At 34.4% G+C, this 12,761-nt stretch overlaps 1 protein-coding gene across 1 annotated transcript; it reads left to right on the forward strand.

The window, feature by feature from the left end:
* Positions 1–534: 534 nt before the first annotated feature.
* Positions 535–10,364, forward strand: LOC143465946 (uncharacterized). Its single transcript, XM_076964486.1, has 9 exons — positions 535–882; positions 988–1,196; positions 2,522–2,730; positions 2,975–3,223; positions 4,090–4,280; positions 5,538–5,660; positions 7,951–8,055; positions 8,290–8,446; positions 8,738–10,364. Exons 1-9 carry the CDS (start codon positions 668–670, stop codon positions 8,825–8,827), a joined length of 1,548 nt encoding a protein of 515 aa, XP_076820601.1. The 5' UTR covers positions 535–667; the 3' UTR covers positions 8,828–10,364.
* Positions 10,365–12,761: the final 2,397 nt, after the last annotated feature.

A 12,761-nucleotide genomic window follows, 5' to 3' on the forward strand; every position in this document is an offset into this window, starting at 1 on the left:
AAACAAAGAAAAACAGGTTGTTTGAACACCAATTTATATAATATATGAACACAAATTTATAATACAGAAACAAAGAATTGAGGCTTCCGTGCATGACATCCATATTGTGGAAAGCGTGGCAACTGCTCCTTACAGCCCTCAAGATTTTTTTCCGATTGTGCTTGATGCACCTGAATATCTATCTTTTACGTCATGCAGCTCACGCCAAAACTTATATCTTTGTATGCACAATCTCTTGTCGAAAACGTTCTTACTTCCTAGTCAATGAGATTGGAACAATATTATCAAATAATTCAATAATTTTATTTGTGAGATACAATATTGCGGAGTTTGAAGTATACCGTATTGTAATTTGGTATCCCTCGAGTAGGGACAGTGCTCCTTACACAAAAAAAAAATTACCGAATGAATATAAGTTTTCAATGACCAATTAGGTTTATTTTTTGAAATTTATTAACAAAGTAAAATACATTTGAGTGGATTTCCGATGTTGATTAGCTCATAAATGTTTGTATAAAGTATGATATGACATGTTTTTATTTTAACAGGAAAGCCCTGAATAAAATGTTTATGCGTCTTATTCTTAGAAATACTGCCAAACATGTGCAATCTTACATTTTGTAGTTATCAAAATGATTCTTGTCTCTGAAGCTTATCTTTTTCTCATATGATGAAACATCCCATTCAATCCGTTCATCGGCGAACATACAATGTCATACATAGAATTTTTTTTCGAGGTCCATTAAAACTTAAGCATCAGCAATCACTTGTTTTATGGCGGAGGGTACTTGTAACTGCCACAATTCTTTTCGTGGTACTACATATTTTGTTCCAGCTGGATTTTGCGTTTGTTGTATTTATGCCAGATTCCTACAAAACCGAGTAAGTTGCAAGGTCAAGTTTAGTTAAAGATCTGGTTTATTTGTGAATGATTTTACATACTTAACTGTTTTATATTAAAAATGTTTATTTCTTTACATATTGCAGTGCCAGCGCTGAGGTTTGCATTGAAGCGAAGCGTTTAGAAACTCAACATGATGACATTCAAGATAAGTTAAAGAGTCAAATAAAGCTTCAAACTCGGCTATTACATGAAGAGTATGTGGTTGATGAAGTGGATGAAATCTTGTTGCCAGAAACAAAAAAAGTTTTAGATGAAGGGCGTGCTATTTGTCCTTTTTACCCTCCAGATTTGGGTGAGTTGTGACTTTTGAATACTGCTGAAGCCGGAAGACCTACCCAATAAAACAGTGTTTTTGTCGTTTTCTAAGCCAAGATACATTTATATAATAACAAATGAACAGGCACAATACAAAATTTTGATGATCTAGTGCAGGGGTGGGCAAACTACGGCCCGCCGGCACTTGCAGAAACTCCTACTCATCACTTATTGTTTTAATTAAACAGGTTACATGACAAAATAATATTCCCTTTATGAGTGTGTTTTTCTCTTCACTTTCAGTGCGTAAACACACACACGTCAGTCGCGCATGTATTGCAACATACACTTCTCACGCACTGCTTGATTCAATTGTTTGATCATAAAATACAATTACGGTAGCGGCTACCGTAGGCCTACCGTAACCGTAAAACTGTGAACAGTTGCACAAGTCTCATTAAATTTTGTGATGATGATTGCATAGATTTAAACGTAACTGAGTGTGGAATACAAAATTGTGTTTAATATGAATATGCGTTTATTTACACACCGGGTAAATTTTCCTACTTTGTAATGAGAATGTGCGGCCCGCCGGCTGCAACATTTTTTCAAATGTGGCCCTCAGTACAAAAAGTTTGCCCACCCCTGATCTAGTGTATTTTACAACAGCATCTATTTTATAACCTTTCCTTGAATATATAAGAACTTGTTTTTATATATTTTAACTTGTTTATAAGAATTTTTTTGTGAAATTAAGGAGTCATGTAAATAGGAATTTAATTATTTATTACTTATAAATAAGCAGCAATGCAAGAATTTGTTGCTTCTAAACTTAGCATAAAACCGGTTTCTTAATTTTTGTGTACCCATTATAGTGAAAGACTTGTAAATGTAAGTCAGAATTGAATTATTTGTATAAAATGTTACTTTGAAAATCATGCTTTAAAAATTCTATTAATTTATTACTTTGCCAGTTGAAATGCAGTAATCCTCATTGTGGTGGTGTTTTGTGTCCTCGTCACACTGAAGAGTAACTATCACATTCTAACTCGACCTTAAAAGATAAAAAATGAGCCTGTAATTTTTTTTTATATATTTGCCCATATACTTTTTGGACAATGTTTTTGATATGCAAACCGCTTCAGTTTTTAACACGATTATAAATCCTATAATTTCATTTGTGTTAATATTATAGAAACAATATTAATATTCGTCTTATATCACAAATGATTGCGTCACCACTTTTGGAAATTACTGCTGCAATCCAATCAGTTACAATAACTACCTGGTCCTGTTATCATAATAATATTTGCATAACATTGGATGTGTGGAGATGCAACTTACAGTGTTTTTCTTTGATAGTGGGATCGTTAGAAGTAAACACTGAGACGAGTAGCCTGGATGTAGACTTAAAAAGGCTTGATGACAGTTTAAAGCAACATTATAAAGGGTTCCCCATATACCATACAAACCGTCGGCGTAGATCACTAATCAACTACTTTGATGGTCTACAATTTCAAACTATTAACGCCTTGGATAAGCGACGTTTAAGAAAAAATCATTTAGTTCAAGTAAGAATGTTATTTCAGTTTTCAAGTGAAGAAGTTTTAGGCTATTACTTTGTCAGCTGTTCTATTAAAAAGTAATGTCATCGATTACATATGGAAGATGCTTATACTGGATCAAAGTTCGAAAAGTTAGCTGTGGATCTTAATTAGCTATAGTGCTTGTTTTGTAATTATGTATGTATGTTATTGTGCACTTACAAGAATGTATATTGTATTTTAATTTGAGTTATCGTCTATGTTTTCGTAGCGAGGGAAATACGTCTACAAATTAGATAGCACCATGGAAGACCAAAACGTATCGGAAATACATTTGCCTGTAAGTACCAAGAGGCCTCCTATGGGCATTGTTTTCCCGAAACATTGCATTCCTCATCGAAAAACTGCCATCGTTATCCCATACCGTAATCGACTGGATCATTTGATGCTGTTTGTTCGTCATATGCACTCGATATTGCAGAGGCAAGAAATAGAATATGGAATCTATGTGATTAATTTGGTAAGATTAATTTGTTTAAAATGATGTGGTGCCACCCATGCTGGTACATATACTGTTAATAAATGCAATACAATGGAAGTCGCTTAAAGAGAGCTTGTGCGAAAGCAAGTATTAAACTAAATAAACTTTAATACAATCGCAGATCATTAATATGTGGCTCCATTGTGGTATAGCAATACTATAGGTGGTTTATTTATATTTACGGTACCTTGCAATTAAGTTGGTTGTTTAATATATCTCAAATGATTCATATGAGGCTGCAACTGTCAGTTGGGGTTCAACTTCATCTACACTATGATTTGTGTCCTGTTTATGAAGTTTACTACACCTTTTACTGACTCCAGTCAGAAACACCCAAATTATAGCAAAATGCTGACATATTTCATTTGCCTGTAGTTCATAACTTCAAGTATTCAGTTGTAAAAGGTAATTCCGGACTAATTGAAAAAAAATGCAACATACATTAAAATAATTATGCTGCATGCTACTAATGTAATATTCGTTTAAATTAAATATAATTTGGTATTATATAAGGGGAACTACCTGTCTAATGTGTGTTTTAAAAATTCCTAATATAGCCTAGACTCTAGAGTTAAAAAATCAAACTTTTTTTTTAATCAAACAAATTTTTAATGATAATAAATGTTAATTAACCCAATTTCTGAAGCCAGTTTAAAAATAATTGAAACTGTGTCATCACATTTTTATCTTGGAGTTTTTTGAATTGTTATTTTTCACATTTGTGTAATGCTTTATCAGTTGGTGTTATTTCTTTCATCAAAGTTAAATGAAAACTGAAAAATTAGTTTTTAAGATTGCTTGTTATAAATTAGCTTTTATTTAGAAAATGTTTCAATTTTTTTTAGGCTGGAGATGCGTTGTTTAATCGAGCAAAGTTACTAAACATTGGCTTTAAAGAAGTCATGAAACATTTTCCTGGGTACGACTGCATTATTTTTCACGATGTTGATTTACTACCTGAAGATGATCGCAATTTATACACCTGCAGTTCTGAACCAAAACATATGTCTGCTGCGATAAACATATTTCATTACAAGTAAGTATCTATATCTTACTTTAATAAATTTAGCCCCTTCAAACACATTGCGGTTGTTTACTTATGGCTGACATATAGGTAGAAATTAGTAATATTGACTTTTAGCTGGGGTGGTGTGGGTCAACTGTACCGTTTGCAATAAATTGGTTTTCTGCAAAGTCTTCTATATTTTTCATTTTTTTCTCGTGATATACAAAGTTTTCACTTAAATTATAAAATTTTCAGCTATTTCAACCTTTCCCATCTACTGACTCAAGATATTGCATAAAAAATCCTAAATCCTGTTAATTAAATAGTTTTTACCTGTAATTGTGTTAATGTTAACCTGTTAATTACTACAGTACTATATATTTGTAGATTATTTTATTAGCATAATGATAAAACTAAAGTCGTATGCTGGTACATTAATCATGCAAGCTCGGAAAGAGACAAGCAGGTGGAATGTATATGTTTGATATAGTGGTTGTTTTATTTGCCACTTCAAACCAAATTAAAACAGTTGGTGGGTGTGTCAGCTTATGTGTTTTTGCTTGCAATATTTTCTCTCCCAGACTACACCCTAAGCTGTTTTTTAAAAGTAGATTTAACATCAACATGTGTATCACTTTCAACATAATTTCCAGTAATGATTACACGAACTAGAAAAATCAAGTATTTCCAAGTTCATGCATATTGCACAGAGATAGGCAGTCAATACCGGTACTTGGTAAAACATGTACCAACTGTACCAGTATTCCGTACTGTTTCAAAAAAGTAGTTCAAAACGGGATTTTGTTGATTCTTTGGTACTTTTCTGTAATGGATCTTGCTGGATGTTTAATTTTACCGCTATATATTTAAGCTCAGGTAAAGGTTACTCTAGGTCAAAACATATATGACCTGAAACCTTTCAGCTTTAATGTTTGCAGATTAAAATAGAATAGCAAACATTAAAAATTGGTTTTAATGTTTAATTAATTCTTCTCAAAACTTTTAAATAATCACTTGAAAAGTGCGGAGTGTCGGAAACGACTAAAATTTTTTGAAAAAAGTAATTCAGTACAGAGATTCAAAAAGTATCAATGGTACCAGCACTGAAAAATTACCGGGTACTGTAATCTGGTACTATAGTACCACGGTACTGCCCACTTATGGTCATGTATAACAAAAATTATCTATTGCTGGAGGTTTTGCTCTTTAGCTTATATATTATAAATATCATGTTAAAATGTCCATACATGAAACGATTTTTAGGGTTTTGTTTTTATTTCTACGCAGAATACCATACCAGCAAATTTTCGGTGGCGTTACTGCAATGACCCCAGAACAGTTCCGATTAGTGAACGGTTATTCAAATGAATATTGGGGATGGGGTGGAGAAGATGATGACATGTTTAGAAGGTGACCATTGAGTGTTCTATTTACTATATCTTTGCCTACTTCTGAGTAGCATTTGCTTGCCCCAAGGATGGAAAAACTTTTTGACAAGTAGGCCAAAAGGCCATCTAAAAGTGAGGGGCAAGTCCAAAGACAAGTTGACCTTTTAAAATCATAGAAAAGTTGTCAGTAAGTATAGCGGAGAAAGAATTTTTCTGTAATATTTGGTGGATAATAATCAATTATTACCGAAATGTATTGCAAATTTAGTGAGTAAGTATGACATGCAGTACAAGGTGGCAATTGATATCATAATGTAAAAAACAATGTTTATGACTCTGGTGTTTGAATTAAGTTTAAATAGAACATTTTCTGTATGTGTAAGGCCAGTCTGAAGGTAGATGATAATGTGGTAATCATAATTTACACATATCATCTATAATTTTAAACGTAATTTCCATCACGATTGTAATCGACTAAACACAGAGCAGACAGCAAGACTCAGAATAAAAAAATAACTTTAGAAGAGATGAGAAGAAATATAAGAGACTGTACTCACATTTGGTTTGCCCAGCTTTAGACACACTTTCCAAGAAAACCATTGTTATAGATTTGAATCTCCCTTTGATTCCCACTTTAATCCAAAGTTCGATTGACTCAAGTTAATGACTTGACTTGAGTCAGGTTTTTGGAAAGACTTGACCTGTGTTTTAGTGCTTAAAAGACTCGACTTGACTCGTGTTAACGTAGAAATTTCAGTTGAATTGACTCGAGCCATAAAACAAATTATTTCAAATTGTTATGGAATCAGTTTTTATATTTGTGAGAGAATTCATTCAAAAATCACTGTGCAGTACATTCTATTGAATGTGCAAAAGTGTCAGAAATGGATAAAATGAGATTTACATTACGAGTATTCAGAAAGCCATTTATTATATTAAATTATTGATCAAAAATGAAAAATAAATCGTAAATGGTGACTTGACTTGTGTCATGACTATTAAAACTTGTTTCCATCACTGCTTCATTCTCTCAAGAAGGTTGTGGGTGCAACAGCTCTAGGAACTCCCAGAACAGTTTGCAATCTTTTGCCACATTTGCCAGTTCGGCTAATGGAATACCTGGTCATGACCAGGCCAGGTGAAGTTACCGATGTACTTGCATCACATGGTTCTTGGCCGATCCATTGTTTGTTTACGGTTAGTGTGGCAAGCTTAACTCAATTTGCAAGTCTTTCCTGAAGCATTCTGGTGACATGGATAAACCATCACAATTGGGATGTCTCGATTGGAAGAAATAGGGGCTTAACATTTAGAGATTTATGGGTTTCGGTGCTACTCTTTTTATCTAGTACTGTTACACCATGAACCCTTTGTACAAATCCCATTTCTAAAGCCTGCATCCATGAGCGCAATCGTTTGGTCATTCTCCAAGATTCATGACCATTGACCATAGGTGAGAACCGGAAGGAAAACTGACTTAGAAATTGAGAGTTTTGTGGTCTTAGAAAGCTCCTGCTTCATGACAGGCGAACTTTGAAGCCCATGCCTAACTACACTTGCTTTTTCAATTTTGGTGTTTAATTCAATTTTCTGCTTATCAAGGGATACTGTTCCTCAATGCCTGAGCAGGGTTTCTTGAAAGCTCTCAGTTTCCTTTATGCTTGTTTTCATCCTGGAGCCGTGAGAAGAGCCAGGTCGTCTGCAAACATCAAATGACTGATTCTACTGCTTCCAACCATGGCACACTTTTCAGCAAGGCTGTGCCTGTCCATCCTGTTCATGTAAACTATGTTAAGGAGAGGTGACAATACACATACCTGTGTATAGTGATTTAATCGGTACTAGTAACTTATTAATTATCAATGTCGTACCTCTAATACTCTCCAGAGCTTATTTTGATGGAATCAATCATATGCTTTTTTGAGGTCAACGAGACAGGCGTAGACATCCTTTCCCTATTTCCAATATTTTGAAATATAATTTTTCATATTTCATACGGCAGATTTCTGTTAATAATTAGAGGTACTTAACACTTGAAATCACTTTGACTGAGGTAAAAGACGATCCACTGGATTCAGGTTTTGGGTATAATTATATGATAACCAAATCAGGTGACAGTGCATATTGTACTTACATCTTGGATCAGAGCTCTTAAAAAAGTGAAGCTCATGCACTGATTTAGGTTTGTGACAACCTATAATGGCAAGGAAATAGTTTCCGAAAAGCTTGAAAAACACTCTCGTATATTTTTGTTTATGCCTAGATATTGATGGTTTGCTGCTTCTGTCCCATATCAATATTGTTTATTGCAGGATTTTTCGAATGTGCATGTCAGTCTATAGAATATCTTCAAACGTGGCCAGATACCACATGGCTAAGCATACTCATGATAAGGGGAATGAAGTTCTACCTGAAAGGTAAAATAGGATACTTTACTAATTTATCAAACATGATAGAAATGATATGTTGCAAGGTATGCCATGTGGGTTTAAGGTAGATGCAAATTACTTTCCATCTTACATACTGGATAAGTGATACCAGGTTAAATATTTTCAGTCTTGCTTGTGCAAATAATCGCAGATGCTTTTACTGTAAAGGTAAAAGCAAAATGATACTTATCAATGTTAACGTTTTGTTTTATACTTGTACAGGTTTAATATTCTGAAGGGGGCAGATAATAGACAATCATGGGATGGTTTGTCATCTCTGGAGTACCAGGTTTTAAATCGTCAATACAATTTTTTGTACAACAACATAACTGTTTTGATAGGCTCCCCGAATGGGCTCAATATGAAAACGCTGGGAATTGTGAGTCTTTGCTATATTTCCTATTCAGAATATGATTTTATAACAAAATCTAGTAACATTTTGACAAAAGTCTGTGAGCTTTTTTAATAAAATACCCAAGAATACTGCACATTACGTGCATTATCACATTGTATCAACAATTTCTCGTATTACTACTAGTTTCAAAATAAAATTAAAAACGTGAGTCAACTAATGCATGTGGAATTTTGGAATAGTGTCTATGAACATGTATATACCAAATTTGAAATAGTTTCAATTGAGGTAGCTAATTTAACTATCATTTTTTTACAGTGGAAGCATTTGCTCATCTTCGGTATATGTGTCACTATTATTTATGTTTTACTACTAAAAGACGCCTTCATTCAGGAATCAAAAACGTGACAGTGAACAGGTCAAAAAAGCGTTTTACTGTGCAGTATGTTCTATGCAATTCATATAATTATGGCACCGTAGTGTTCAATGAGGCATCTCCCAAGCACCATGCTGCTCCACCAAACCGCAGCGCAGTATTCGTTCTGATATCTAGTTTTCTTTTTATACAGTATCATGTTTAGTATTGGCTAATTTTAACAGAAATATTTACATTTGCGGTAATTGTTACTCTTTTGTTGGCTTGTGAGCTTTTTTTGTCCTAATCAACGTCGTTGTAAAAAAGTCGTTAGCTTCCTTGGTTACGTAGGTACTACAAGCTTTACTTTTTCTAATAACTCGATTGAGCTATTACGCGTGGTCTATGTGGTAAATAGTGCTTTTGTGAATCGACATACCTTTTGAGCTATGCTCAGTTAGTTTCGTAATATCAGCTTCACATAACCAACAAAAGTATCGGAAGTGCATTAATTGGATTATTTTCGTCGTCTTGTTTCACTTCAAGTATTACTTAACTTAAACGGTGCCACAATATTTTTTGTATTGCAGGGTTATCAGTGAAATTTTGGGTAGTAGTTGCTTTTCGAGAGCAGTAAATCATGTTCCTTATGCAGTAATGTCCATAATAGTCGCAATATTTAGCTTAAGGTTTTTCATGTCACCAAGACTTAGTTTTAATGAAATTTTTGAATTTATACTTTTACATGTTGTATTCACCTTCACCCGAACAATCTTGATTTAGTCTCTCTATGTAATCGCATCAAAGTTTTTCAGTCTTTCAATTCTTTAATTTACACCACGTTGCCAATTTTAATAGCTTAAGATAATTTATACATTACATATAGTACTGTACTTTGCCACTCTTCGCTTGCAAAATCCACTGCTCGGTAGTCATTTTTGACAATGATGGTTTATTGTAACTTCCTTTAATATGTACATTTCTTTTACGTACTTACGTACGTTCCCTTTATGTAATTGAGAAGTCTTGTTGTTGAATGTATATCTATCAACTAAATCTGCCATTTTAAACGTACAAATTTTCGAAGTGGTCAAGCGTTTGAACAGTTACATAAAGTTAAGTTTGACCCCGTGCGAATTACTTGCGTTTTCGCATTGTACTGGATGTTAATTTGTTACTGTAATGAACCTGCAATCTCTCCGTATTCACACCTTGCTATGTTGTATCAGAATGTTCGCTGTTTTTAGTCACCAGTGCTTGTGCTACAAATTATTGACTATTTTTCAATAAACTTCTGTTGCTAGGTTTTAGTTCCCTGCATGTAACGGGTTTCTAATTCTTCCTGTATTATTTCTAGATCAAGGTGCAAAGTTTCTCTTAGTACTGTAAGTTATATTTCATTTGTAATTTCTTTGTTCGGCTTGAACTTCAAGTCGGTTTTTGAAGTGCACAGAAGAAACAAGACATGTAAATCTACAATTACAGCTAACTGACCACACGTCAATATCAAATGCTTGACTGGCCGATCATTGTTTGATGTGCATTTCTTCTGTGTTGTTTGATACGACAAAGTAAAAGTCATCTACTCTTGGTTTACTACTTTCCAAGATTACACATGAACGACAGCTTTTAGACTGTTATGCCGCACTTTATTCTCGCCGAAAAAAGTATGTAGGATAATGACCACCTGCAAGCCCGCATATCTTCATTGACTATTGACCCACGTTCATACAGTGGAATAGTAAACGGTTTATAAACGACGTGGCAGCGTCTAGGATATTTCCAGATGTAGGCAGTCGGTACTTTGAATGTACCGTAGGTACCGATACTTGGCAAAAAATGTACCGACGGTTCCGGTATTCGGTACCGGGACTTTTTGTACGGCAGATCCTGTTGTAAGTGCAATCTTTGTCGGTGATATCTCCCCGGTAAAGGTTACTTCAGGGCAAAAAATATGTGAGCTCACTCATTGCGACTTTATTAGACATCGTAGATTAAAAAAGAAAAAAGCGCTAAAATTGGCATTGCGTTTTATTTAATATAAAGTTTTAAAAAACAAACTTCTGAAAACCTAGAAGTAATGTTTTAAAAGTACTTTGACTGGCTTCTATTTCTTGAAAAAAATAATTCGGTACAAGGATTCGTTATTTATTTTCTAAAAGTACCGATGGTACCGGTACTACCACCTTAGGATATTTCTCTGATAAAAATTGTACAATACGCTATTGATGATAAATCTTATCCACGACTGATCGAATATGAGACCTCGTCTTTTATAATAATATTTCTTAAATGATTAAGATTTCCATGACGTAAAATTGTGTTGCGTTGGTGAAAACCATTCCCTGCCTTCTAATCGTCTTCACTGCACCGTTTTTGTTGAGGCCTACCATAAACCTAGGCTAATTGCTTTCCTACTACGTATGAAAATCTTCAGTATAATGGTGCAGATTCAAAGTTCCGGAATTATAATTGTACCTCCAGTAATATCAAACTATTCGACGCAACATCATGTTTACCGAAAGTGTTTACGCCAAAAAAGTGTGAAAGACTTTAGATCTGGCTTTAAGCCCACTACAGTTTCTGACCCTAAAGCCACTACTGCCCACACAAACCTTTCGGCGACAACACCGAATTTACCTTACGGGAACGTGACCCCACCGCCCCGCCCCCTGTTCATGAGGCAATACTGTACTATTTCGTACAATTGACGTCAAGTGACGCCCTCGAGCTAAAACACTATGCTAAACTCCAGCATGAAGTACTATGGAAACTTTAGCAAAAAGTAACAAACAATGTCCGTAGCTCGATTAGGGCATCACTTTTAGGAAAGTCAACAATTACAGCACTTGACTTTTACCGAATTACCATTATGAAACTTACATTTTTACCACAACACCTGTCATAATAATACAAACACTTTGGTACCTGCCTCCTTCTCGAAACAGTTTCTTAATTACCTGAAATCTTAAGAAAAGTATGGGTCTTAGAGTTGCCGTTCGCAGTGTTGAAAGAACACCTGATTTACAGAAAAATGAATTCTTATTTTTTGTCCTCTATAAGTAAAACATGAAAAACTTGGTAAAGCCTAATATGTAACTTTCTCAAACGTTAATCCTTACTACATGAGTTCATAAACAATTTGTTGGTTTGTGGGATTTTTAGGAATACCTGTATTACAGAACACAAACAGGTTATGAGAAAGGCAGGCAACGTTATTAATGCGGATTATCTGGGATTGTGGTGGTTCCATTTATTTATTATTTGCAAAATTTTCAGAATTTAGAAGCATAAGTCTGAAACTCCAAGAACATTTAGGACTAGAATCAAATTACTTCTTTTTTAATAAATTCGTTCGACTTTATCTTAGAGTACTTGTACCATGCAGTATGGCACTGTAGTTTCTCTAATAGTTTCCAACAGATTAAAACTTTTGAGGCGTTTAGACAGCATAATTGTTGCGTAAATTCCGATCGCGATAAAAAGGCTTCAGAAAGCATTAACAATAGACTACCGGTATCCTGTACCTTTGTCACCATACAAACCTGGCATAAAATTTGAGGGACCGTCTTTTATCTGGGACGTTTGATCGATTGTGTTGGATTGCCTCAGGTGACAGCATTATGCAGCGACCTTTTCAAATAGGACAAAAGAAAACAAACACCTTTTGCATGATAGGTTTATATTAGTTGCTATAGAAGTGTTATCGCAAAAACTAAATGATCAGTCTACCAACTTTGCAATGGAAATGGAGCAAATCAAATACATTACACAACCGCTGCTGGACAAATTTTGGCTTTTATCAAATTACGCATTCGCACAGAGCGACCTTTGTGCAGCGTGCATTTGATACACTTGCGACTGTACTTTTCTTAGGAAATGTTTTTGTCTTTAATTAATGAACATCTATGAAATTCATAATTATCCTAAAGGTATGCTATTATATATAGACTGTTTGTTTGCTGTGTGTGTTGCTGAAGGTGGTTT

The sequence above is a fragment of the Clavelina lepadiformis genome, chromosome 7 (assembly GCF_947623445.1).
Source record: "Clavelina lepadiformis chromosome 7, kaClaLepa1.1, whole genome shotgun sequence".
Lineage (NCBI taxonomy): Eukaryota > Metazoa > Chordata > Ascidiacea > Aplousobranchia > Clavelinidae > Clavelina > Clavelina lepadiformis.

Excerpts from the sequence above, each read along its gene's own strand:
- LOC143465946 (XM_076964486.1), top strand. The coding sequence starts at position 668 with ATGATGAAACATCCCATTCAATCCGTTCATCGGCGAACATACAATGTC. Across the intron at positions 5,661-7,950 it reads GATGATGACATGTTTAGAAG|GATTTTTCGAATGTGCATGT; the intron begins GTGACCATTGAG and ends TGTTTATTGCAG. Across the intron at positions 8,447-8,737 it reads ATATGAAAACGCTGGGAATT|TGGAAGCATTTGCTCATCTT; the intron begins GTGAGTCTTTGC and ends ATTTTTTTACAG.